Source organism: Hyperoodon ampullatus (genome assembly GCF_949752795.1).
Source record: "Hyperoodon ampullatus genome assembly, chromosome: 19".
In the NCBI taxonomy this organism is placed as follows: domain Eukaryota; kingdom Metazoa; phylum Chordata; class Mammalia; order Artiodactyla; family Ziphiidae; genus Hyperoodon; species Hyperoodon ampullatus.
In genome coordinates, this window is record NC_136932.1 from 28,521,028 (window position 1) to 28,547,132 (window position 26,105).

Here is a 26,105-nt window from a genome sequence, read left to right on the forward strand (position 1 = left end):
CTGGCTTCTCTTGAAACTTTTAAAGAACTGCAGGCTAGTTCTAAGAAGCCCAACAGGCTACGTAAGCGGTCCTAATATCTTGAACAATGAAATGGAGGAAATCCTATATGCATGATCCAGTCACTATGAAGACTGTCTCTCATCTGTAGCAACCCTGCTTGCAAATCAAGTTAAGCAAGGCCCCATGGAGACAGAAGGACAGACTGAACTCTGGGGACTAGGCTCCATGTAGTGGGAGCCGAGGGCAGAGACGGCCACCTAAAGGACCAGCTGAGTGGATGAAAGATTGGACAACTCCGCATTGTGACTCCCTGCAATGGGCCTCATTATGACCATGCTCCCTCACCTGTTGGTGGGTGTCCCCAGGTCCTGGCATGAGTGCAGTGTGGGTCAGGGCCGGTGGGGTTGAGGGGGGTGGGGCGTCCCACGGCTCAGGCGGCCCTAGGACCCGCCCACCATGGAACACCAGCTCTGGTATGACAACCTGGGGTGCTGCCATCAATACCAAGAAAGTACCCAGAATGCGGAGGACTTCCTAATCCTGTTGCTGGGCCTTGTCATTCTTGTCAGCTTTGGGATCAGCATGGCAACTATGGTCAGCGATGGTTGGGGATCACCAATAGGGGTTAAGATGGCTGAGGGTGGGAACCAGCTGCAGCCTGCACCTCCGTCTGCAGGAACGGTCTTGGCTGGGAGTGGTGGTGAGGGTAGAGAGCCTGGCCTTCATTTTCACCCACCCCACCTCACCCCACACCAGATATGGCATGGGCTCCAGAATGCCTTAGACAAGACCATGTATTGTATTATTCAGAAAAGTAACTATAGAAGACAGCTAGGGGGCACCCCGCCTCGCCAGTCCCAGGGCCCTAGAAACCCAGGCTCCCAGGTTCCCAACCCTGAAATCTTCTGACAGTTGCCCTGCCCTCACGGACTCTCGCCTCCCACAGATGAAATCTCACAGGCTTGTGAAAGTTCCTCCAAACATCCTCCAGCCAAGGCCCAAGACATCCACATCCACTGCACCCTGGACCCTGTGGAAGTGAGAATGGCCCGGCCCACTTGCTACTCCTCGTCCTCCTACCACCATCTCCGCAACCGTAGCCGCAGCTGCAGCCGCCACCCCTGAAGCCACCAGGGGAGGCCCAAGAATTTAGAAAATTCCCCTCCAGCTGCTCAGGCTTCCGTAGGCCGCATCGCCTCCACGGGATGTCACAGCTGCCTCCGATGCCCCCCTTTAACTGGGAGGACCCGGACTCCTACCTGGAGGAGGAGGACCAACTTTCCTTCCCACAACCCAAGTACCCGTGGGGGTGCTGGGGAGGGCTCTACCGGCAGATGGGTCTGCCCTCCAATGTGGGCCTCTGGGGTCGACAGGGTGGGATCCTGGCCATCCAGCCACCAGCCTGTCTCTACCTGTCGCCCGAGCTGCACCGCATGTCCAAGCGTGTGGAGGCCAAGTCTGAGCTAGGGCTGCAGTCCTTCGGGGCCCCTTGCTCGCCATCCCGCATCTGGGGCAATGTGGATGCTGACCAGTGGACCTCGTCTCCATCACTTACCCGACGGCTGCCCCCTAAGAGCTCGTGGGTCCCTGGGGTCACAGAACTTACCCCTCAGGGGGCCATCTCCCGTATGACTCCTGGGATCAGCGGCGGCGTGGTCTGGAGGGTTCTGAGCCTCCATCAGCTCTGGTGCCTCAGAGCTACAGGCCCGAAGCATGGCAGCGCAACTCCCCACTGGCCCACGGACGGAGCCTCCACAGCTGTGCTCACAGCCAGCCCAACCACAGCCCGCACCACTCCACGGGACACTTGAACTACTCCCGGGATCCCCACGAGGTGCGGCGCTGGGCGGCAGAATGGGCAGAGATGCTGCCTGTGCGGCACCCTCTGGCCGCCTCCGCCTCCCTCACGGTGCTGGCCGAGGCCTCTACCAGTGGGCCTCGGATCCCAGCTCAGCGCTGCTCCTCCACCCCTCCCAGACTCTGCCCGACGTCCAGGCTACCGAACGCCCTCCACCCACGCCCACCTTCATGCCACTCAGCCGGAACCCAGGGGGAAATGCCAACTACCAGGTGTATGACAGCCTGGAGTTGAAGCGGCAAGTGCAGGAAGCCAAGCGCGGGCCAACTCGCTGCTACCTTCCACCTCGGCCTCGAGGCCCTCTCTGCACGGAAGCCAGACTGGGAAAATGAACTGGCCAGCAGCTAATGGGGGCGGGTGGGGAGCGGCAGGGCATGGAGAGAGGAATAAAGAGCGCCATGGTCCAGAAAACATTGGCGGTCTGTGGCTTGGAAGCGCCACTCCTTCTGCCAGCTTGGGTCCCTGCCTTTGGCTTCCTGCAATAAGAAGCCAGTGTCCCCTCCTGGGCCTGAGGGTCCCGTTGGTTTAGTGGCCACAGTCCTGCCAGCAGGCCCCTCCTGGTCTGATACCATGCACTAAGTAGATCTGCAGCTGCAGTCTCCAAACCACTGGTCTCTTGGCACCTCCTCTGTGTCTCAGCTGTCCCTGTCCCCAAAGAGCCTCATACAAGAAGCTGCTTCCAAACTGGGAGGTTCCACATCTGGGCAGGTCCAGCTCCACAGCCAGTGAAGGGCATGAAGAAGGCTGAGGCTCTGGACTCCAGCCAGGCCTTCCGCAGGGCTCTGAGGCCAAGGTCTTTCTAGTCTCAGGAGGGGCCAAGAGATGGAACGTGACATTTGAACAAGTGAGTCAGTGGGCGGTGAGCGAATGTTTGACAGCTCGAGGGGAGGTGTGCCGGCCTCCGGGCCCTGTTTGGCTGTCCAGGCTCAGCTTACCTCACCCGGGGAACCATGGAATGCCACGCCTGGCCCTCCTTTTCATCCCCCTCCCTCACTGTGACGCCACCACCTGCCCCATTATGACCCAGTCTGTCTCCCAGTCTATATATATGGAGGCCAGCGGACTCAGGCAGTCCTGGGACCCCCGGCCATGGCTGAGCAAACCCATTACCTAGCCGAGGCGTGCTCTGGCACCACACCCAGGAAATGCCAAGACCTAGGAGACTCAATTCTTCTGATCCTGGTCAGCATCATCTTGCTCAATGTGTGGATGAACGTGGTGAATCTGGTGAGGGCAGGATCTGGGCAGTGTGGTTGGGGGAGTCCTGGGGTCTAGAAGGGGCTGAGATGGGATGGCTGCTGTAGTGTGGCCGAACAAGGGTTGGATTTCAGGGCTCACCCTGATCCCAAACTCCACGCTCCCTTGCTTCCCTCAGCTCTGGATGCATCTGAAGAGATTCTTGCGGGCAGGTTTCAACCATATTTTCCCCAAAGGTAAGTGGGCGCCAGTGTGGGCTCAGGGGATGTGGGCCTGTCCCCTTTCTTCTATCCCTGCCTTGATTCTCAGCCCCTCAAGAACCCAGGCCCTGTCCCATCTCGCCTTTCCCTGCAGACAAGCAAGCCAGCTGTGTAGGCAGTCATCGCATGCGCTGCTCCGTGGATCCCAAGAAGCTGCGTTCAAGAGTTTCTCCCCGCTTCCGCCATCGCCCGAGCTTCCTGCACAGGCACCCAAACCACCTTGAATCCCGGATACCAGAAACAGATGATGAGACGGCTTCTAAGTGCTGCTGGACGCCGCCTCAGTGTGGACGGGCTCGGGCTTCCACGGAGGCTCCACGGGGACTGTGGAAGGAGGGGGTAGTGGGAGCTGGTGAGGCCCCTCCGTTCACAGCCTTAAAGTCCCAAGCCACCTTTAACTCCAGGTGAGAGACATCTTCCAAGCTCCGCAGGAGAAGCAAGGTGGACGTGGTTCCACTCTGCCTGCCCCAAGAGAGCAAGACTAAGACCCCAGACTATGACTCAGCCCAGGCCCCAGCCCGGGCCCAGACCTGCCCCCCAGTTCAGCTCCCTGCACATTCTCCTGCCAAGGCCCAGACCTTCTCCTACAAGCACCCCTCTGTGCACGCCACACCTCAGGCCCAGACTTGCTCCACATTCCACCTCCCTGAGCACACTACCCCCCAGGCCCAGACCCCCTCACCAGCCCTCAACCCTGAGCACAGCCCTGCCCAGGTCCATGGCCCGGAGCATACCTCAGCCCATACCCCAGCCCAGGCCCAAGCCCAGGCCCCCTCACATGCCTCAGCCCAATTCCTGGGCCACACTTCTCTCTGCACCCTGACCCATGCTCATCTGACCTATACCCATGCCAACACTCTGGTCCCTCCCCCAACTTCTGCCCCTGCTACAACTCCTGCCCTAGCCCCTACACCAGCCCCTGTCCCGATCTCTGCCACAACCTCTGTCCCAGCACTGGTCATGGCCCTGACGACCACTCCAGTCCCTTCCACCACCCGTACCCCCATCCTAGATTCTATTCTCTCTACCTTGTCTACCTTCGACCAAGGCCTCTCCTCTGGCCATGTGGTCTACTATGCCCGCAGCATGAAGCAGAACTTATTCCATGTGTGTCCCCCTCAGAACTCTGGGTACTCCAGAAATGACTTGGGTACCCTCTCCAGGCCCCAAGAGGGGCATGGTCTGGTGAGCTCTGGTACAGCTGAGCAAACACTGAAGCAATGTAGTGGGGACAGTGCCAAGCCCTCCACAGGGTCCATACTGGGTTACGTGGAGTTGGGGAATATGGAATGGAAGATCCCAAATGATGCCAAAGACAAATTTGTACAGTCCAAGACCTTCGCTCACCGTAGCTCCCATCCTTGCCAGTCTGAGAAGAGAAACACGGATCCCCAGACTCCAGTCTACCCCAAATTCCAGGTGTACTCCAAGGATGCTGCACCTTCTCAACCTTGCTTCCATTCTCCGACCAGTGCCCAGAGCTCACCATGCACCATGCCTCCACCATGCACTCTTTCTCTGCCTCTTGTTTTCCCAGATCCTTTGTCCTTCATCAACACAGCAACCACCAGAAGCCCTCCACCTTAATACAAACCCTCACCTTTCCCCCAACCTCCAAGTCTCCTCAGTCTGTCCTCTCTCCCCAGGGCCCCATCCCTCCCCAGTTATCCACCACTTCCCAAACCCCAAACCAGCCCCAACCCCCAGAACTTCATGAGAGTCTAGGTCTCAACCAATGCTCTGTCCTCCAAAGGACCCCAGGCCTTACCGGAGACACAGGCCTCCCCAAGAACCCAGGCCTTGCTCAAGATCCAGGCCTCCACGAACTTCGAGGCCTTACCGCAGACCCTTACCTCTGCAAGAATCCAAGCCTTTCCCAAGACTCTGACCTTCAGAAGAATCCAGTCATTACCCAAGATTCTTGGCCACAGAAGAGTCCATGCCATGCCCAAGACTCTGCAGTCAACAAGAGCTCAGTCCTTTGCCAGGAGTCTGATCTCCATAAGAGCCCAGGTCTTGTGCAAACCGCTCGCCTCCATAAGGGCTCAAGCCTTACCCGAGACTCCGGAGACTACAAGAATCCAGGCCTGACCCAAGATTCTGGAGTCTGCAGGAGCCAAGGCCTTACTCAAGATTCTGACCTCCATACGAATCCTGGACTTACCCAAGATGCTGGAATTTACAGGAGCTCAGAACATACCCATGACCCTAACTTCCACAAAGACTCAGGAATTAATCGAGATCCTGGCCCCCATAAGAGTCCAGCCCTTACTCAAGACTCTGGCTTATCCAAGAGACGAGGCCTCCACAAGAACCCTCTAGGAACTGACTCTGTCCAAGTTTGGGGCCCACGTCAGACCCAAAATTCATTTATATCTGAGACAGTTCCTCGAAAGGAGGATGCAGGGCAGCACATATCATGGACTTCTGTCCCAGCCAGTCACAACTCCTGCTCTGCCAAGGCTCAGGGGCCCTACCATGACCTGCTAACCTCCTCGCAGCGAACAGGCAGCCAAGCCTGGGTGTACCACCCGATACCGTTCCCCCAGCCTGCCAGAACTATGGCCAGATGTCTACACCTCCCAAAACCAGCAGGCACCTGGCTAGGGCGTGTGGTCTTTGACGCCTGCCAGAGACAGCAGACAGGGACAAGTGCGAAGCTCTCTCTAGGGCGTGTGGTCTTTGATGCCCGCCAGAGACAGCAGATAGGGACAAGTGCGAAGCTCTCTCTAGGGCGTGTGGTCTTTGACGCCCGCCAGAGACAGCAGACAGGGACAAGTGCGAAGCTCTCTCTAGGGCGTGTGGTCTTTGACGCCCGCCAGAGACAGCAGACAGGGACAAGTGTGAAGCTCTCTCTAAGGCGTTTGGTCTTTGACGCCCGCCAGAGACAGCAGACAGGGACAAGTGCGAAGCTCTGTCTCCCAGGCGCCTTCATAGGGCGACATCCAACTGCCGGAGTCCAGCTCCAGCGAGTCAAGGGATACCCGAGGGATAGATAGCGTCGGCGAAGGAAATAAATCTATTACACTTCTTAAAGTATCAGCATTGCATGTTTCTCTCTCTTCTTTATTGTTTACAATCACAGGTTTATATATTGTAGTTGATTACATTACCAGGTATGTGACCAAACAATCTTAGCACAATCAAACCTCAAAATGTTCTCTAAAGATTTTTTTTTTAAATATGCCCTAGTTTCTAGATGTCCTATTAAAATATTTCCCAAGTTCCCATTAATCACAGGTTATTTCTTAGTAACCAAGCCAAGCAGTTATATGATTATTTTAATTGTAAAAGTTGAAGCTACTTGTTCCTATTTCTCTTCTTGCATGGGCAACCTTTTACAATGGTTCCACGAAAATATTTACAATGTACCCTGCATGCCCTTTCTCGTTGTTTCCTTCAACTGAGACAGTGCTTTCTCCCTATCCTAGCAACTAATTCTGCTCTAGGCATTTGCTTTTCTATAATTAATCTTCCTTTATAATAGAACCATAAATTTCCTATGTCATCAGGAACTCCAGCCCATGGCCATAACTCCATACTAGAGGGTGTTTTTCATAAAAATATCCCTTTAGTTCCAGGCTCTTAATTCTTTACCCATTTCCCCGGGTCTTTAGTGGGTACTTCCCATTCTGTGGTAGTTTCAGGAGGGGGAGTCCTAGAGGAATTTTTCTTTCACGTGGAGCAACATCCCCCCAAAATTGCCCCTATATTTAAATTTATTATCATAAAACATAACAACAGAGCTGTAGTCCACCTTCCTGGCACGGCGCTGCCTTGCAGTTTCGCCTTCCGTTGCTTCATGACTTTGTCATGGTGCAATGGCTCCAGGATGGCTTCCAACATCCAACAACTCACCGGAGACCATCAAGGAGTGGGGATATCAGTGTGTGGTGAGAAACATAGAAAAAGAGGGGACAGGTAAGCATGAGGAATAAAGAGACAAGAGAAGTGTTCTGTGGACTTTGGAGGACATCCAACCCAGCCCCATCCCACAGGGCCTGATGAGGACTGAAACTATCCCTGCTTTCCCTCCATCGCTCTCTAGCTAAATCCGTTATCCCCAAGGCCCTAGAGCTGCACTGTCAATTACAGTAGCCACTAGCCAAAGGCCTATTAGAATGTAAATTACTTAAAATTAAGGAAAATTAATTCTATTAAAAATTAAGTTAAAAAGCTAAAACTTCTCTTCCTCAGGGAACAGAATTTCCCTGACATCCAATTCTGTTCCCTGGCAGTCCAGTTGTTGGGACGTGGCGCTTTCACTGATGTGGCGGTGGTTCAATCCCTGGTCAGGGAATTCAGACCCCGCAAGCTTCATGGCTTGGCCAGAAAAAAAAAAAGAAATTCTCTTCCTCAGTGCCATGATCTTCTAAGTGCTCAGTAGCCACATGGAGCTAGTGGCTACCGCATTGGATGGCACAGATTTAGAACATTTCCATCATCATGAAAAATGCTATTGGAGAGCAGTGCTTTAGAGCTTAGAGCAATTTTCCTTTCCCTGTCACCCACCCCCAGCATCTTAAAGCTCCCCCAGAGCGCAGAGAACTTAGTTCTTTTTAGGGTGGCTCAGAAGCCACCCTCTGGGGAGGAGGTAAGATGTAGGGATGGGCACCCAATGCCTGATTTCCCCAGCCTGTGAGAAAGAGCCCAGGCTTCAGTTTTCCTCATCTGGTCTCTTGGGTCACGACCAGATGTATGCAAACTTGCCTCCCCCATTCTGGGCTGTGTTTGGGGCTCTTGATCTGATTTACATTTTAATGGGATCAATGTGGCTGCTCTGTTGAGAACAGTCAGCAGGGGGGGCAAAGGATGAAGCAAAGAGGAGGCCTTTGTAATAACTCAGATCTGAGGTAATGGTGGCTTGTACCAGGATGGTAGTGGTAGATGGGATAGGTCATCAGTTTCAGGATATATGTTGAAGGTAGAGCCAATAGGGTTTGGTATGGATTGGATATGGGATGAGAGAGAGGAGAGCTGAGAATGACTCCAAGGGATTTGGCCTGAGCCACAGGAAAGATCGAGTTGTCATTTATGACCTGAGGAAGACTGTGTGGGGAGTCGGTGGTGAGGGAATTAAGTTTTGGACATGTTAAGTTCGAGATGTCTATTGGACACCCAAATGGAGAGGTTAAGTAGGCAGGTGGATACAAGTGTGGAATTTAGGGGAATCAGTCCAGGTTGGAGGTATAAATGTAGGAGTTATTTGCATGCAGTTGGCCCTTCCAAAAGCCTGTCCTTGAGTGGGCTGGAAACACGGTCACTGATTATGCCAGGGAGATTGCTTTCTGGCAAAGCCTAATCCTTCCGCCTTCCCCTCTGTCCCCCAAGTAGAGCAGATGGGGCTCTCGATCTTTGCCCTGCTGACCCTTACTGTGTTCCTGCTGCTGCTGGCAGACAAAGTGCCTGAGACCTCCCTGTCTGTCCCCGTCATTATCAAATACCTCATGTTTACCATGGTCCTCGTCACCTTCTCAGTCATCCTTAACATCGTAGTCCTCAACCTGCACCATCGCTCACCCCACACCCACCAAATGCCCCTTTGGGTCCGTCAGGTAAGAAGATCTCCTCTCCAACCTGTGTTAACTCTCAATCCCAGTATTTGGCTTTTTGTCCAGGTATCGCTCCTCACTCCCACCAACTTTCAACCTTCCCTTTCACAGACCTGAGGGAGAACTACAACTCCTGGTAGAGTGTCAAAGTGCCAAGGTCTTTGGGTGTTGAAATGTTGCCCAATTAATTTTATCTTCCCATCATTAACATTGCGTAGATCCCAGACTCTCTTCATCAATACTGCCCATCGTGGGTCCCAAGGAAGCATTCTCAGGGTTAGGTACTATCAGGGTGGAAGCCCTCAGAACTTTTCTTTCCAGTCAGGATGCCTCCTAACCCCCTTAAGGACACTTGGGCTGTGTAGTTGCATTTCATCTGTGGGATGCATACACGCATGCGCAGGAATGGGCACGTGCCGTGGGGGTGGTTGGCGGCTTCCCTTCTGGTCTGAAAGCATAAGAGCCCCCTCCAACACGCCTCTTCTTCTACTCTGCAGATCTTTATCCACAAACTCCCTCCGTATCTGGGTCTGAAGAGACCCAAACCTGAGAGAGACCAGATACCGGAGCCACCTCCTATACCTCTCAGGGATTCTCCAGGAAGTGGCTGGGGTCGGGGAACAGATGAATATTTCATCCGCAAGCCACCACATGATTTTCTCTTCCCCAAACCCAACAGGTAGTATCTACTCCCCATGGCCCACGTAGAAGGGAGAGGGCGAACTACAGTTCCCAGAAGACTGTGCGGAGGCAGGCGTCCTAAGCTCTCAGAGGATGTCGTGGTTGAGCATCATGGGAGTTGTAGTACCCCTTCTGTTGCCCACTGTGCGGGGAGGTGGAAACTAAAGCGTAAGGGAATAGGAGGAATTGCGGAAGGCTAGAGAGGTCGCCGCTGTTGAAGAGAACCTGAAGGGCTCTCTCACGTTTGGAAACCTGGATGGGCGTTGGAGGAGGGAGTTGGGGCGGGGCCTAGAGCACCCACGCAGGCCGTCTTTGTGCCCCGGTCGTGACCAAACAGACTCGCCTCTTCCACGTTCCAGCCTGAACTGTCTGCCCCGGACCTGCGGCCATTTATCGATGGTCCAAGCCGGGCTGTGTGCCTGCCTCCCGACCTACGGGAGGTCGTTTCTTCAATCAGCTACACCGCTCAACAGCTGCGGGAACAGGAGGACCACGAAGCTGTGACTCCAAAGAGGGTGGGCTAAGGCAAGGCCTGGGTGGCCTTGGCTCCACCGGCAAACTTAGGCTCCGCCCCCAGAACTCGATTTTTTTTTCTGATTGGAAGTTTGCCTCACTTGGTCCCGCCCCCTGGCTTCCCACTTGTTCTTTACTCACATCCGTCGCCCGCAGTTTCGCTCTCTGCTATTCTGCGGTCCCGCCCTTGTCTCAAAGCTGTGGTATTAGGACCTGGGTGCGGTACAGGGCCTTGAGGCCGCCTTCCCTGGTTGTCTGGAGCCCAGGAACAGTTTAATCTTCCTACCCCCAGTTGAAGGAGGACTGGCAGTTTGTGGCCATGGTGGTGGACCGCCTCTTCCTGTGGACCCTCGTCATCTTTCTGGACGCCACGTACCACTTGCCCCCTCCCGACCCCTTTCCTTGAGGACGAGAGGGCCGAGACCGAGGTCCTCGGCCACTTGAATTGAGAGTTTGATAGTACTCTCAAGTCCTATCCCTTTCTGCATCTTAACTCCTTCACTAGGAGTCCAATCCTCTCCTCGTTTCGTTTCTAGGGAGGAAGCCCAAGTGGGACTGGGCAGCTGGGGGCCTTGGGCCCACCTGACATGCACTATCCGCTTATTTACTCTTTGGCTTCTTGAAGAAGCCCCGTTGGATATTCACATCTAGGTTGGCAATGAATGGAACAAAGAACAAGAACTAGATTGTAAGCCTTCTGAGGGCAGGAACTATGGCTGTTCACTGTAATATCCCCAGCACCTAGCACAGATCCTAACCTATACAGCCGGTACCTCTGATTGAATGAATAGGGAAATTATTTTTTCTGTAAAGAAATACACTAAGTAATAGTGCTTATGTTGGCATGTTGGGACTAGTGGTCGTTTTTTCTTTGTTTTGACCTTTCTGTACTTTATTGTATTTTGTAATATGTATTATCTTTAGGATAAGAAAAGGTTCTTTCTAAAAGGATGCATTTGTAATGAGGATAAAAAAGCACACTGTAAAAACCTCAAGTTCCAGCTGTGATGCTCAAACTTTGGACAAGCTACTAAACTGCTCTGTGCCTCAGTTTCTCCATCTGTAAAATGAAGCGAATAATAGTATCTGCTGCCTAGTCTGAGGATCATATGAGAAGATGAGAACAAAAGCATTATACAGTATACATCAGAGGTTACAAACTGGTGTGTTTTGTGTGGCCCATGTTGTTGGCCAGCAGAGTTTAAAAGTTGAATTGGTTTGCTACTTTTAAAATGTGGCTATTTCACAGAGCAATTTGGATTTCTGGCTTCTCTTGAAACTTTTAAAGAACTGCATGCTAGTTCTAAGAAGCCCAACAGGCTACGTAAGTGGTCCTAATGTCTTGAACAATGAAATGGAGGAAATCCTATATGCATGATCCAGTCACTATGAAGACTGTCTCTCATCTGTAGCAACCCTGCTTGCAAATCAAGTTAAGCAAGGCCCCATGGAGACAGAAGGACAGACTGAACTCTGGGGACTAGGCTCCATGTAGTGGGAGCCGAGGGCAGAGACGGCCACCTAAAGGACCAGCTGAGTGGATGAAAGATTGGACAACTCCGCATTGTGACTCCCTGCAATGGGCCTCATTATGACCATGCTCCCTCACCTGTTGGTGGGTGTCCCCAGGTCCTGGCATGAGTGCAGTGTGGGTCAGGGCCGGTGGGGTTGAGGGGGGTGGGGCGTCCCACGGCTCAGGCGGCCCTAGGACCCGCCCACCATGGAACACCAGCTCTGGTATGACAACCTGGGGTGCTGCCATCAATACCAAGAAAGTACCCAGAGTGCGGAGGACTTCCTAATCCTGTTGCTGGGCCTTGTCATTCTTGTCAGCTTTGGGATCAGCATGGCAACTATGGTCAGCGATGGTTGGGGATCACCAATAGGGGTTAAGATGGCTGAGGGTGGGAACCAGCTGCAGCCTGCACCTCCGTCTGCAGGAACGGTCTTGGCTGGGAGTGGTGGTGAGGGTAGAGAGCCTGGCCTTCATTTTCACCCACCCCACCTCACCCCACACCAGATATGGCATGGGCTCCAGAATGCCTTAGACAAGACCATGTATTGTATTATTCAGAAAAGTAACTATAGAAGACAGCTAGGGGGCACCCCGCCTCGCCAGTCCCAGGGCCCTAGAAACCCAGGCTCCCAGGTTCCCAACCCTGAAATCTTCTGACAGTTGCCCTGCCCTCACGGACTCTCGCCTCCCACAGATGAAATCTCACAGGCTTGTGAAAGTTCCTCCAAACATCCTCCAGCCAAAGCCCAAGACATCCACATCCACTGCACCCTGGACCCTGTGGAAGTGAGAATGGCCCGGCCCACTTGCTACTCCTCGTCCTCCTACCACCATCTCCGCAACCGTAGCCGCAGCTGCAGCCGCCACCCCTGAAGCCACCAGGGGAGGCCCAAGAATTTAGAAAATTCCCCTCCAGCTGCTCAGGCTTCCGTAGGCCGCATCGCCTCCACGGGATGTCACAGCTGCCTCCGATGCCCCCCTTTAACTGGGAGGACCCGGACTCCTACCTGGAGGAGGAGGACCAACTTTCCTTCCCACAACCCAAGTACCCGTGGGGGTGCTGGGGAGGGCTCTACCGGCAGATGGGTCTGCCCTCCAACGTGCGCCTCTGGGGTCGACAGGGTGGGATCCTGGCCATCCAGCCACCAGCCTGTCTCTACCTGTCGCCCGAGCTGCACCGCATGTCCAAGCGTGTGGAGGCCAAGTCTGAGCTAGGGCTGCAGTCCTTCGGGGCCCCTTGCTCGCCATCCCGCATCTGGGGCAATGTGGATGCTGACCAGTGGACCTCGTCTCCATCACTTACCCGACGGCTGCCCCCTAAGAGCTCGTGGGTCCCTGGGGTCACAGAACTTACCCCTCAGGGGGCCATCTCCCGTATGACTCCTGGGATCAGCGGCGGCGTGGTCTGGAGGGTTCTGAGCCTCCATCAGCTCTGGTGCCTCAGAGCTACAGGCCCGAAGCATGGCAGCGCAACTCCCCACCGGCCCACGGACGGAGCCTCCACAGCTGTGCTCACAGCCAGCCCAACCACAGCCCGCACCACTCCACGGGACACTTGAACGATTCCCGGGATCCCCACGAGGTGCGGCGCTGGGCGGCAGAATGGGCAGAGATGCTGCCTGTGCGGCACCCTCTGGCCGCCTCCGCCTCCCTCACGGTGCTGGCCGAGGCCTCTACCAGTGGGCCTCGGATCCCAGCTCAGCGCTGCTCCTCCACCCCTCCCAGACTCTGCCCGACGTCCAGGCTACCGAACGCCCTCCACCCACGCCCACCTTCATGCCACTCAGCCGGAACCCAGGGGGAAATGCCAACTACCAGGTGTATGACAGCCTGGAGTTGAAGCGGCAAGTGCAGGAAGCCAAGCGTGGGCCAACTCGCTGCTACCTTCCACCTCGGCCTCGAGGCCCTCTCTGCACGGAAGCCAGACTGGGAAAATGAACTGGCCAGCAGCTAATGGGGGCGGGTGGGGAGCGGCAGGGCATGGAGAGAGGAATAAAGAGCGCCATGGTCCAGAAAACATTGGCGGTCTGTGGCTTGGAAGCGCCACTCCTTCTGCCAGCTTGGGTCCCTGCCTTTGGCTTCCTGCAATAAGAAGCCAGTGTCCCCTTCTGGGCCTGAGGGTCCCGTTGGTTTAGTGGCCACAGTCCTGCCAGCAGGCCCCTCCTGGTCTGATACCATGCACTAAGTAGATCTGCAGCTGCAGTCTCCAAACCACTGGTCTCTTGGCACCTCCTCTGTGTCTCAGCTGTCCCTGTCCCCAAAGAGCCTCATACAAGAAGCTGCTTCCAAACTGGGAGGTTCCACATCTGGGCAGGTCCAGCTCCACAGCCAGTGAAGGGCATGAAGAAGGCTGAGGCTCTGGACTCCAGCCAGGCCTTCCGCAGGGCTCTGAGGCCAAGGTCTTTCTAGTCTCAGGAGGGGCCAAGAGATGGAACGTGACATTTGAACAAGTGAGTCAGTGGGCGGTGAGCGAATGTTTGACAGCTCGAGGGGAGGTGTGCCAGCCTCCGGGCCCTGTTTGGCTGTCCAGGCTCAGCTTACCTCACCCGGGGAACCATGGAATGCCACGCCTGGCCCTCCTTTTCATCCCCCTCCCTCACCGTGACGCCACCACCTGCCCCATTATGACCCAGTCTGTCTCCCAGTCTATATATATGGAGGCCAGCGGACTCAGGCAGTCCTGGGACCCCCGGCCATGGCTGAGCAAACCCATTACCTAGCCGAGGCGTGCTCTGGCACCACACCCAGGAAATGCCAAGACCTAGGAGACTCAATTCTTCTGATCCTGGTCAGCATCATCTTGCTCAATGTGTGGATGAACGTGGTGAATCTGGTGAGGGCAGGATCTGGGCAGTGTGGTTGGGGGAGTCCTGGGGTCTAGAAGGGGCTGAGATGGGATGGCTGCTGTAGTGTGGCCGAACAAGGGTTGGATTTCAGGGCTCACCCTGATCCCAAACTCCACGCTCCCTTGCTTCCCTCAGCTCTGGATGCATCTGAAGAGATTCTTGCGGGCAGGTTTCAACCATATTTTCCCCAAAGGTAAGTGGGCGCCAGTGTGGGCTCAGGGGATGTGGACCTGTCCCCTTTCTTCTATCCCTGCCTTGATTCTCAGCCCCTCAAGAACCCAGGCCCTGTCCCATCTCGCCTTTCCCTGCAGACAAGCAAGCCAGCTGTGTAGGCAGTCATCGCATGCGCTGCTCCGTGGATCCCAAGAAGCTGCGTTCAAGAGTTTCTCCCCGCTTCCGCCATCGCCCGAGCTTCCTGCACAGGCACCCAAACCACCTTGAATCCCGGATACCAGAAACAGGTGATGAGACGGCTTCTAAGTGCTGCTGGACGCCGCCTCAGTGTGGACGGGCTCGGGCTTCCACGGAGGCTCCACGGGGACTGTGGAAGGAGGGGGTAGTGGGAGCTGGTGAGGCCCCTCCATTCACAGCCTTAAAGTCCCAAGCCACCTTTAACTCCAGGTGAGAGACATCTTCCAAGCTCCGCAGGAGAAGCAAGGTGGACGTGGTTCCACTCTGCCTGCCCCAAGAGAGCAAGACTAAGACCCCAGACTATGACTCAGCCCAGGCCCCAGCCCGGGCCCAGACCTGCCCCCCAGTTCAGCTCCCTGCACATTCTCCTGCCAAGGCCCAGACCTTCTCCTACAAGCACCCCTCTGTGCACGCCCCACCTCAGGCCCAGACTTGCTCCACATTCCACCTCCCTGAGCACACTACCCCCCAGGCCCAGACCCCCTCACCAGCCCTCAACCCTGAGCACAGCCCTGCCCAGGTCCATGGCCCGGAGCATACCTCAGCCCATACCCCAGCCCAGGCCCAAGCCCAGGCCCCCTCACATGCCTCAGCCCAATTCCTGGGCCACACTTCTCTCTGCACCCTGACCCATGCTCATCTGACCTATACCCATGCCAACACTCTGGTCCCTCCCCCAACTTCTGCCCCTGCTACTACTCCTGCCCTAGCCCCTACACCAGCCCCTGTCCCGATCTCTGCCACAACCTCTGTCCCAGCACTGGTCATGGCCCTGACGACCACTCCAGTCCCTTCCACCACCCGTACCCCCATCCTAGATTCTATTCTCTCTACCTTGTCTACCTTCGACCAAGGCCTCTCCTCTGGCCATGTGGTCTACTATGCCCGCAGCATGAAGCAGAACTTATTCCATGTGTGTCCCCCTCAGAACTCTGGGTACTCCAGAAATGACTTGGGTACCCTCTCCAGGCCCCAAGAGGGGCATGGTCTGGTGAGCTCTGGTACAGCTGAGCAAACACTGAAGCAATGTAGTGGGGACAGTGCCAAGCCCTCCACAGGGTCCATACTGGGTTACGTGGAGTTGGGGAATATGGAATGGAAGATCCCAAATGATGCCAAAGACAAATTTGTACAGTCCAAGACCTTCGCTCACCGTAGCTCCCATCCTTGCCAGTCTGAGAAGAGAAACACGGATCCCCAGACTCCAGTCTACCCCAAATTCCAGGTGTACTCCAAGGATGCTGCACCTTCTCAACCTTGCTTCCATTCTCCGACCAGTGCCCAGAGCTCACCATGCACCATGCCTCCACCATGCACTCTTTCTCTGCCTCTTGTTTTCCCAGATCCTTTGTCCTTCATCAACACAGCAACCACCAGAAGCCCTCCACCTTAATACAAACCCTCACCTTTCCCCCAACCTCCAAGTCTCCTCAGTCTGTCCTCTCTCCCCAGGGCCCCATCCCTCCCCAGTTATCCACCACTTCCCAAACCCCAAACCAGCCCCAACCCCCAGAACTTCATGAGAGTCTAGGTCTCAACCAATGCTCTGTCCTCCAAAGGACCCCAGGCCTTACCGGAGACACAGGCCTCCCCAAGAACCCAGGCCTTGCTCAAGATCCAGGCCTCCACGAACTTCGAGGCCTTACCGCAGACCCTTACCTCTGCAAGAATCCAAGCCTTTCCCAAGACTCTGACCTTCAGAAGAATCCAGTCATTACCCAAGATTCTTGGCCACAGAAGAGTCCATGCCATGCCCAAGACTCTGCAGTCAACAAGAGCTCAGTCCTTTGCCAGGAGTCTGATCTCCATAAGAGCCCAGGTCTTGTGCAAACCGCTCGCCTCCATAAGGGCTCAAGCCTTACCCGAGACTCCGGAGACTACAAGAATCCAGGCCTGACCCAAGATTCTGGAGTCTGCAGGAGCCAAGGCCTTACTCAAGATTCTGACCTCCATACGAATCCTGGACTTACCCAAGATGCTGGAATTTACAGGAGCTCAGAACATACCCATGACCCTAACTTCCACAAAGACTCAGGAATTAATCGAGATCCTGGCCCCCATAAGAGTCCAGCCCTTACTCAAGACTCTGGCTTATCCAAGAGACGAGGCCTCCATAACAACTCAGGCCTCCACAAGAACCCTCTAGGAACTGACTCTGTCCAAGTTTGGGGCCCACGTCAGACCCAAAATTCATTTATATCTGAGACAGTTCCTCGAAAGGAGGATGCAGGGCAGCACATACCATGGACTTCTGTCCCAGCCAGTCACAACTCCTGCTCTGCCAAGGCTCAGGGGCCCTACAATGACCTGCTAACCTCCTCGCAGCGAACAGGCAGCCAAGCCTGGGTGTACCACCCGATACCGTTCCCCCAGCCTGCCAGAACTATGGCCAGATGTCTACACCTCCCAAAACCAGCAGGCACCTGGCTAGGGCGTGTGGTCTTTGACGCCCGCCAGAGACAGCAGACAGGGACAAGTGCGAAGCTCTCTCTAGGGCGTGTGGTCTTTGATGCCCGCCAGAGACAGCAGACAGGGACAAGTGCGAAGCTCTCTCTAGGGCGTGTGGTCTTTGACGCCCGCCAGAGACAGCAGACAGGGACAAGTGCGAAGCTCTCTCTAGGGCATGTGGTCTTTGACGCCCGCCAGAGACAGCAGACAGGGACAAGTGTGAAGCTCTCTCTAAGGCGTTTGGTCTTTGACGCCCGCCAGAGACAGCAGACAGGGACAAGTGCGAAGCTCTGTCTCCCAGGCGCCTTCATAGGGCGACATCCAACTGCCGGAGTCCAGCTCCAGCGAGTCAAGGGATACCCGAGGGATAGATAGCGTCGGCGAAGGAAATAAATCTATTACACTTCTTAAAGTATCAGCATTGCATGTTTCTCTCTCTTCTTTATTGTTTACAATCACAGGTTTATATATTGTAGTTGATTACATTACCAGGTATGTGACCAAACAATCTTAGCACAATCAAACCTCAAAATGTTCTCTAAAGATTTTTTTTTTAAATATGCCCTAGTTTCTAGATGTCCTATTAAAATATTTCCCAAGTTCCCATTAATCACAGGTTATTTCTTAGTAACCAAGCCAAGCAGTTATATGATTATTTTAATTGTAAAAGTTGAAGCTACTTGTTCCTATTTCTCTTCTTGCATGGGCAACCTTTTACAATGGTTCCACGAAAATATTTACAATGTACCCTGCATGCCCTTTCTCGTTGTTTCCTTCAACTGAGACAGTGCTTTCTCCCTATCCTAGCAACTAATTCTGCTCTAGGCATTTGCTTTTCTATAATTAATCTTCCTTTATAATAGAACCATAAATTTCCTATGTCATCAGGAACTCCAGCCCATGGCCATAACTCCATACTAGAGGGTGTTTTTCATAAAAATATCCCTTTAGTTCCAGGCTCTTAATTCTTTACCCATTTCCCCGGGTCTTTAGTGGGTACTTCCCATTCTGTGGTAGTTTCAGGAGGGGGAGTCCTAGAGGAATTTTTCTTTCACGTGGAGCAACATCCCCCCAAAATTGCCCCTATATTTAAATTTATTATCATAAAACATAACAACAGAGCTGTAGTCCACCTTCCTGGCACGGCGCTGCCTTGCAGTTTCGCCTTCCGTTGCTTCATGACTTTGTCATGGTGCAATGGCTCCAGGATGGCTTCCAACATCCAACAACTCACCGGAGACCATCAAGGAGTGGGGATATCAGTGTGTGGTGAGAAACATAGAAAAAGAGGGGACAGGTAAGCATGAGGAATAAAGAGACAAGAGAAGTGTTCTGTGGACTTTGGAGGACATCCAACCCAGCCCCATCCCACAGGGCCTGATGAGGACTGAAACTATCCCTGCTTTCCCTCCATCGCTCTCTAGCTAAATCCGTTATCCCCAAGGCCCTAGAGCTGCACTGTCAATTACAGTAGCCACTAGCCAAAGGCCTATTAGAATGTAAATTACTTAAAATTAAGGAAAATTAATTCTATTAAAAATTAAGTTAAAAAGCTAAAACTTCTCTTCCTCAGGGAACAGAATTTCCCTGACATCCAATTCTGTTCCCTGGCAGTCCAGTTGTTGGGACGTGGCGCTTTCACTGATGTGGCGGTGGTTCAATCCCTGGTCAGGGAATTCAGACCCCGCAAGCTTCATGGCTTGGCCAGAAAAAAAAAAAGAAATTCTCTTCCTCAGTGCCATGATCTTCTAAGTGCTCAGTAGCCACATGGAGCTAGTGGCTACCGCATTGGATGGCACAGATTTAGAACATTTCCATCATCATGAAAAATGCTATTGGAGAGCAGTGCTTTAGAGCTTAGAGCAATTTTCCTTTCCCTGTCACCCACCCCCAGCATCTTAAAGCTCCCCCAGAGCGCAGAGAACTTAGTTCTTTTTAGGGTGGCTCAGAAGCCACCCTCTGGGGAGGAGGTAAGATGTAGGGATGGGCACCCAATGCCTGATTTCCCCAGCCTGTGAGAAAGAGCCCAGGCTTCAGTTTTCCTCATCTGGTCCCTTGGGTCACGACCAGATGTATGCAAACTTGCCTCCCCCATTCTGGGTTGTGTTTGGGGCTCTTGATCTGATTTACATTTTAATGGGATCAATGTGGCTGCTCTGTTGAGAACAGTCAGCAGGGGGGGCAAAGGATGAAGCAAAGAGGAGGCCTTTGTAATAACTCAGATCTGAGGTAATGGTGGCTTGTACCAGGATGGTAGTGGTAGATGGGATAGGTCATCAGTTTCAGGATATATGTTGAAGGTAGAGCCAATAGGGTTTGGTATGGATTGGATATGGGATGAGAGAGAGGAGAGCTGAGAATGACTCCAAGGGATTTGGCCTGAGCCACAGGAAAGATCGAGTTGTCATTTATGACCTGAGGAAGACTGTGTGGGGAGTCGGTGGTGAGGGAATTAAGTTTTGGACATGTTAAGTTCGAGATGTCTATTGGACACCCAAATGGAGAGGTTAAGTAGGCAGGTGGATACAAGTGTGGAATTTAGGGGAATCAGTCCAGGTTGGAGGTATAAATGTAGGAGTTATTTGCATGCAGTTGGCCCTTCCAAAAGCCTGTCCTTGAGTGGGCTGGAAACACGGTCACTGATTATGCCAGGGAGATTGCTTTCTGGCAAAGCCTAATCCTTCCGCCTTCCCCTCTGTCCCCCAAGTAGAGCAGATGGGGCTCTCGATCTTTGCCCTGCTGACCCTTACTGTGTTCCTGCTGCTGCTGGCAGACAAAGTGCCTGAGACCTCCCTGTCTGTCCCCGTCATTATCAAATACCTCATGTTTACCATGGTCCTCGTCACCTTCTCAGTCATCCTTAACATCGTAGTCCTCAACCTGCACCATCGCTCACCCCACACCCACCAAATGCCCCTTTGGGTCCGTCAGGTAAGAAGATCTCCTCTCCAACCTGTGTTAACTCTCAATCCCAGTATTTGGCTTTTTGTCCAGGTATCGCTCCTCACTCCCACCAACTTTCAACCTTCCCTTTCACAGACCTGAGGGAGAACTACAACTCCTGGTAGAGTGTCAAAGTGCCAAGGTCTTTGGGTGTTGAAATGTTGCCCAATTAATTTTATCTTCCCATCATTAACATTGCATAGATCCCAGACTCTCTTCATCAATACTGCCCATCGTGGGTCCCAAGGAAGCATTCTCAGGGTTAGGTACTATCAGGGTGGAAGCCCTCAGAACTTTTCTTTCCAGTCAGGATGCCTCCTAACCCCCTTAAGGACTCTTGGGCTGTGTAGTTGCATTTCATCTGTGGGATGCATACACGCATGCGCAGGAATGGGCACGTGCCGTGGGGGTGGTTGGCGGCTTCCCTTCTGGTCTGAAAGCATAAGAGCCCCCTCCAACACGCCTCTTCTTCTACTCTGCAGATCTTTATCCACAAACTCCCTCCGTATCTGGGTCTGAAGAGACCCAAACCTGAGAGAGACCAGATACCGGAGCCACCTCCTATACCTCTCAGGGATTCTCCAGGAAGTGGCTGGGGTCGGGGAACAGATGAATATTTCATCCGCAAGCCACCACATGATTTTCTCTTCCCCAAACCCAACAGGTAGTATCTACTCCCCATGGCCCACGTAGAAGGGAGAGGGCGAACTACAGTTCCCAGAAGACTGTGCGGAGGCAGGCGTCCTAAGCTCTCAGAGGATGTCGTGGTTGAGCATCATGGGAGTTGTAGTACCCCTTCTGTTGCCCACTGTGCGGGGAGGTGGAAACTAAAGCGTAAGGGAATAGGAGGAATTGCGGAAGGCTAGAGAGGTCGCCGCTGTTGAAGAGAACCTGAAGGGCTCTCTCACGTTTGGAAACCTGGATGGGCGTTGGAGGAGGGAGTTGGGGCGGGGCCTAGAGCACCCACGCAGGCCGTCTTTGTGCCCCGGTCGTGGCCAAACAGACTCGCCTCTTCCACGTTCCAGCCTGAACTGTCTGCCCCGGACCTGCGGCCATTTATCGATGGTCCAAGCCGGGCTGTGTGCCTGCCTCCCGACCTACGGGAGGTCGTTTCTTCAATCAGCTACACCGCTCAACAGCTGCGGGAACAGGAGGACCACGAAGCTGTGACTCCAAAGAGGGTGGGCTAAGGCAAGGCCTGGGTGGCCTTGGCTCCACCGGCAAACTTAGGCTCCGCCCCCAGAACTCGATTTTTTTTCTGATTGGAAGTTTGCCTCACTTGGTCCCGCCCCCTGGCTTCCCACTTGTTCTTTACTCACATCCGTCGCCCGCAGTTTCGCTCTCTGCTATTCTGCGGTCCCGCCCTTGTCTCAAAGCTGTGGTATTAGGACCTGGGTGCGGTACAGGGCCTTGAGGCCGCCTTCCCTGGTTGTCTGGAGCCCAGGAACAGTTTAATCTTCCTACCCCCAGTTGAAGGAGGACTGGCAGTTTGTGGCCATGGTGGTGGACCGCCTCTTCCTGTGGACCCTCGTCATCTTTCTGGACGCCACGTACCACTTGCCCCCTCCCGACCCCTTTCCTTGAGGACGAGAGGGCCGAGACCGAGGTCCTCGGCCACTTGAATTGAGAGTTTGATAGTACTCTCAAGTCCTATCCCTTTCTGCATCTTAACTCCTTCACTAGGAGTCCAATCCTCTCCTCGTTTCGTTTCTAGGGAGGAAGCCCAAGTGGGACTGGGCAGCTGGGGGCCTTGGGCCCACCTGACATGCACTATCCGCTTATTTACTCTTTGGCTTCTTGAAGAAGCCCCGTTGGATATTCACATCTAGGTTGGCAATGAATGGAACAAAGAACAAGAACTAGATTGTAAGCCTTCTGAGGGCAGGAACTATGGCTGTTCACTGTAATATCCCCAGCAACTAGCACAGATCCTAACCTATACAGCCGGTACCTCTGATTGAATGAATAGGGAAATTATTTTTTCTGTAAAGAAATACACTAAGTAATAGTGCTTATGTTGGCATGTTGGGACTAGTGGTCGTTTTTTCTTTGTTTTGACCTTTCTGTACTTTATTGTATTTTGTAATATGTATTATCTTTAGGATAAGAAAAGGTTCTTTCTAAAAGGATGCATTTGTAATGAGGATAAAAAAGCACACTGTAAAAACCTCAAGTTCCAGCTGTGATGCTCAAACTTTGGACAAGCTACTAAACTGCTCTGTGCCTCAGTTTCTCCATCTGTAAAATGAAGCGAATAATAGTATCTGCTGCCTAGTCTGAGGATCATATGAGAAGATGAGAACAAAAGCATTATACAGTATACATCAGAGGTTACAAACTGGTGTGTTTTGTGTGGCCCATGTTGTTGGCCAGCAGAGTTTAAAATTTGAATTGGTTTACTACTTTTAAAATGTGGCTATTTCACAGAGCAATTTGGATTTCTGGCTTCTCTTGAAACTTTTAAAGAACTGCAGGCTAGTTCTAAGAAGCCCAACAGGCTACGTAAGCGGTCCTAATGTCTTGAACAATGAAATGGAGGAAATCCTATATGCATGATCCAGTCACTATGAAGACTGTCTCTCATTTGTAGCAACCCTGCTTGCAAATCAAGTTAAGCAAGGCCCCATGGAGACAGAAGGACAGACTGAACTCTGGGGACTAGGCTCCATGTAGTGGGAGCCGAGGGCAGAGACGGCCACATAAAGGACCAGCTGAGTGGATGAAAGATTGGACAACTCCGCATTGTGACTCCCTGCAATGGGCCTCATTATGACCATGCTCCCTCACCTGTTGGTGGGTGTCCCCAGGTCCTGGCATGAGTGCAGTGTGGGTCAGGGTCGGTGGGGTTGGGGGGTGTGGGGCGTCCCAAGGCTCAGGCGGCCCTAGGACCCGCCCACCATGGAACACCAGCTCTGGTATGACAACCTGGGGTGCTGCCATCAATACCAAGAAAGTACCCAGAATGCGGAGGACTTCCTACTCCTGTTGCTGGGCCTTGTCATTCTTGTCAGCATTGGGATCAGCATGGCAACTATGGTCAGCGATGGTTGGGGATCACCAGTAGGGGTGAAGATGGCTGAGGGTGGGAACCAGCTGCAGCCTGCACCTCCGTCTGCAGGAACGGTCTTGGCTGGGAGTGGTGGTGAGGGTAGAGAGCCTGGCCTTCATTTTCACCCACCCCACCCCACCCCACACCAGATATGGCATGGGCTCCAGAATGCCTTAGACAAGACCATGTATTGTATTATTCAGAAAAGTAACTATAGAAGACAGCTAGGGGGCACCCCGCCTCGCCATTCCCAGGGCCCTAGAAATCCAGGCTCCCAGGTTCCCAACCCTGAAATCTTCTGACAGTTGCCCTGCCCTCACGCACTCTCGCCTCCCACAGATGAAACCTCACAGGCTTGTGAAAGTTCCTCCAAACATCCTCCAGCCAAGGCCCAAGACATCCACATCCACTGCACCCTGGACCCTGTGGAAGTGAGAATGGCCCGGCCCACTTGCTACTCCTCGTCCTCCTACCACCATCTCCGCAACCGTAGCCGCAGCTGCAGCCGTCACCCCTGAAGCCACCAGGGGAGGCCCAAGGATTTAGAAAATTCCCCTCCAGCTGCTCAGGCTTCCGTAGGCCGCATCGCCTCCACGGGATGTCACAGCTGCCTCCGATGACCTCCTTTAACTGGGAGGACCCGGACTCCTACCTGGAGGAGGAGGACCAACTTTCCTTCCCACAACCCAAGTACCCGTGGGGGTGCTGGGGAGGGCTCTACCGGCAGATGGGTCTGCCCTCCAACGTGGGCCTCTGGGGTCGACAGGGTGGGATCCTGGCCATCCAGCCACCAGCCTGTCTCTACCTGTTGCCCGAGCTGCACCGCATGTCCAAGCGTGTGGAGGCCAAGTCTGAGCTAGGGCTGCAGTCCTTCGGGGCCCCTTGCTCGCCATCCCGCATCTGGGGCAATGTGGATGCTGACCAGTGGACCTCGTCTCCATCACTTACCCGACGGCTGCCCCCTAAGAGCTCATGGGTCCCTGGGGGACACAGAACTTACCCCTCAGGGGGCCATCTCCCGTATGACTCCTGGGATCAGCGGCGGCGTGGTCTGGAGGGCTCTGAGCCTCCATCAGCTCTGGTGCCTCAGGGCTACCGGCCCGAAGCATGGCAGCGCAACTCCCCACCGGCCCACGGACGGAGCCTCCACAGCTGTGCTCACAGCCAGCCCAACCACAGCCCGCACCACTCCACGGGACACTTGAACTACTCCCGGGATGCCCACGAGGTGCGGCGCTGGGCGGCCGAATGGGCAGAGATGCTGCCTGTGCGGCACCCTCTGGCCGCCTCCGCCTCCCTCACGGTGCTGGCCGAGGCCTCTACCAGTGGGCCTCGGATCCCAGCTCAGCGCTGCTCCTCCACCCCTCCCAGACTCTGCCCGACGTCCAGGCTACTGAACGCCCTCCACCCACGCCCACCTTCATGCCACTCAGCCGGAACCCAGGGGGAAATGCCAACTACCAGGTGTATGACAGCCTGGAGTTGAAGCGGCAAGTGCAGGAAGCCAAGTGCGGGCCAACTCGCTGCTACCTTCCACCTCGGCCTCGAGGCCCTCTCTGCACGGAAGCCAGACTGGGAAAATGAACTGGCCAGCAGCTAATGGGGGCGGGTGGGGAGCGGCAGGGCATGGAGAGAGGAATAAAGAGCGCCATGGTCCAGAAAACATTGGCGGTCTGTGGCTTGGAAGCGCCACTCCTTCTGCCAGCTTGGGTCCCTGCCTTTGGCTTCCTGCAATAAGAAGCCAGTGTCCCCTCCTGGGCCTGAGGGTCCCGTTGGTTTAGTGGCCACAGTCCTGCCAGCAGGCCCCTCCTGGTCTGATACCATGCACTAAGTAGATCTGCAGCTGCAGTCTCCAAACCACTGGTCTCTTGGCACCTCCTCTGTGTCTCAGCTGTCCCTGTCCCCAAAGAGCCTCATACAAGAAGCTGCTTCCAAACTGGGAGGTTCCACATCTGGGCAGGTCCAGCTCCACAGCCAGTGAAGGGCATGAAGAAGGCTGAGGCTCTGGACTCCAGCCAGGCCTTCCGCAGGGCTCTGAGGCCAAGGTCTTTCTAGTCTCAGGAGGGGCCAAGAGATGGAACGTGACATTTGAACAAGTGAGTCAGTGGGCGGTGAGCGAATGTTTGACAGCTCGAGGGGAGGTGTGCCGGCCTCCGGGCCCTGTTTGGCTGTCCAGGCTCAGCTTACCTCACCCGGGGAACCATGGAATGCCACGCCTGGCCCTCCTTTTCATCCCCCTCCCTCACTGTGACGCCACCACCTGCCCCATTATGACCCAGTCTGTCTCCCAGTCTATATATATGGAGGCCAGCGGACTCAGGCAGTCCTGGGACCCCCGGCCATGGCTGAGCAAACCCATTACCTAGCCGAGGCGTGCTCTGGCACCACACCCAGGAAATGCCAAGACCTAGGAGACTCAATTCTTCTGATCCTGGTCAGCATCATCTTGCTCAATGTGTGGATGAACGTGGTGAATCTGGTGAGGGCAGGATCTGGGCAGTGTGGTTGGGGGAGTCCTGGGGTCTAGAAGGGGCTGAGATGGGATGGCTGCTGTAGTGTGGCCGAACAAGGGTTGGATTTCAGGGCTCACCCTGATCCCAAACTCCACGCTCCCTTGCTTCCCTCAGCTCTGGATGCATCTGAAGAGATTCTTGCGGGCAGGTTTCAACCATATTTTCCCCAAAGGTAAGTGGGCGCCAGTGTGGGCTCAGGGGATGTGGGCCTGTCCCCTTTCTTCTATCCCTGCCTCGATTCTCAGCCCCTCAAGAACCCAGGCCCTGTCCCATCTCGCCTTTCCCTGCAGACAAGCAAGCCAGCTGTGTAGGCAGCC

The 26,105-nt window shown here is 54.3% G+C and overlaps 4 protein-coding genes and 3 pseudogenes across 7 annotated transcripts in view; all 7 read left to right on the forward strand.

The window, feature by feature from the left end:
* The window catches only part of LOC307067909 (RAD52 motif-containing protein 1-like), a gene marked incomplete at both ends in the record, with an annotated part of 267,353 nt that overhangs the window by 31,815 nt on the left and 209,433 nt on the right, over nt 1-26,105 (forward strand). The window lies entirely within an intron of this gene.
* Nucleotides 458-3,431, forward strand: LOC307067405 (uncharacterized protein SPEM2-like; annotated as a pseudogene). The gene is made up of 4 exons: nt 458-605; nt 948-2,216; nt 3,002-3,086; nt 3,411-3,431. The product of its transcript is annotated as an uncharacterized protein SPEM2-like (transcript).
* LOC307067406 (uncharacterized protein) lies at nt 3,443-5,638 on the forward strand (the record flags this gene model as incomplete). The annotated part of the gene is given in 4 exon segments (XM_079724876.1): nt 3,443-3,720; nt 4,150-4,844; nt 4,847-5,421; nt 5,540-5,638. Coding segments are annotated over 4 exon segments (1,647 nt in total).
* LOC307068472 (acetylcholine receptor subunit beta-like) lies at nt 8,656-10,468 on the forward strand (the record flags this gene model as incomplete). The annotated part of the gene is made up of 4 exons (XM_079726347.1): nt 8,656-8,871; nt 9,366-9,547; nt 9,887-10,049; nt 10,355-10,468. The coding sequence occupies 4 exons, from the start codon at nt 8,656-8,658 to the stop codon at nt 10,466-10,468; spliced, it is 675 nt and encodes a 224-aa protein (XP_079582473.1).
* On the forward strand, nt 11,957-14,756 carry LOC307067407 (uncharacterized protein SPEM2-like; annotated as a pseudogene). Its single transcript has 4 exons — nt 11,957-12,026; nt 12,273-13,541; nt 14,327-14,411; nt 14,736-14,756. The product of its transcript is annotated as an uncharacterized protein SPEM2-like (transcript).
* Nucleotides 14,768-21,810, forward strand: LOC307067408 (acetylcholine receptor subunit beta-like; the record flags this gene model as incomplete). The annotated part of the gene is made up of 5 exons (XM_079724877.1): nt 14,768-14,885; nt 19,991-20,214; nt 20,709-20,890; nt 21,230-21,392; nt 21,697-21,810. The coding sequence occupies 5 exons, from the start codon at nt 14,768-14,770 to the stop codon at nt 21,808-21,810; spliced, it is 801 nt and encodes a 266-aa protein (XP_079581003.1).
* On the forward strand, nt 23,874-26,099 carry LOC307067409 (uncharacterized protein SPEM2-like; annotated as a pseudogene). Its single transcript has 3 exons — nt 23,874-24,884; nt 25,670-25,754; nt 26,079-26,099. The product of its transcript is annotated as an uncharacterized protein SPEM2-like (transcript).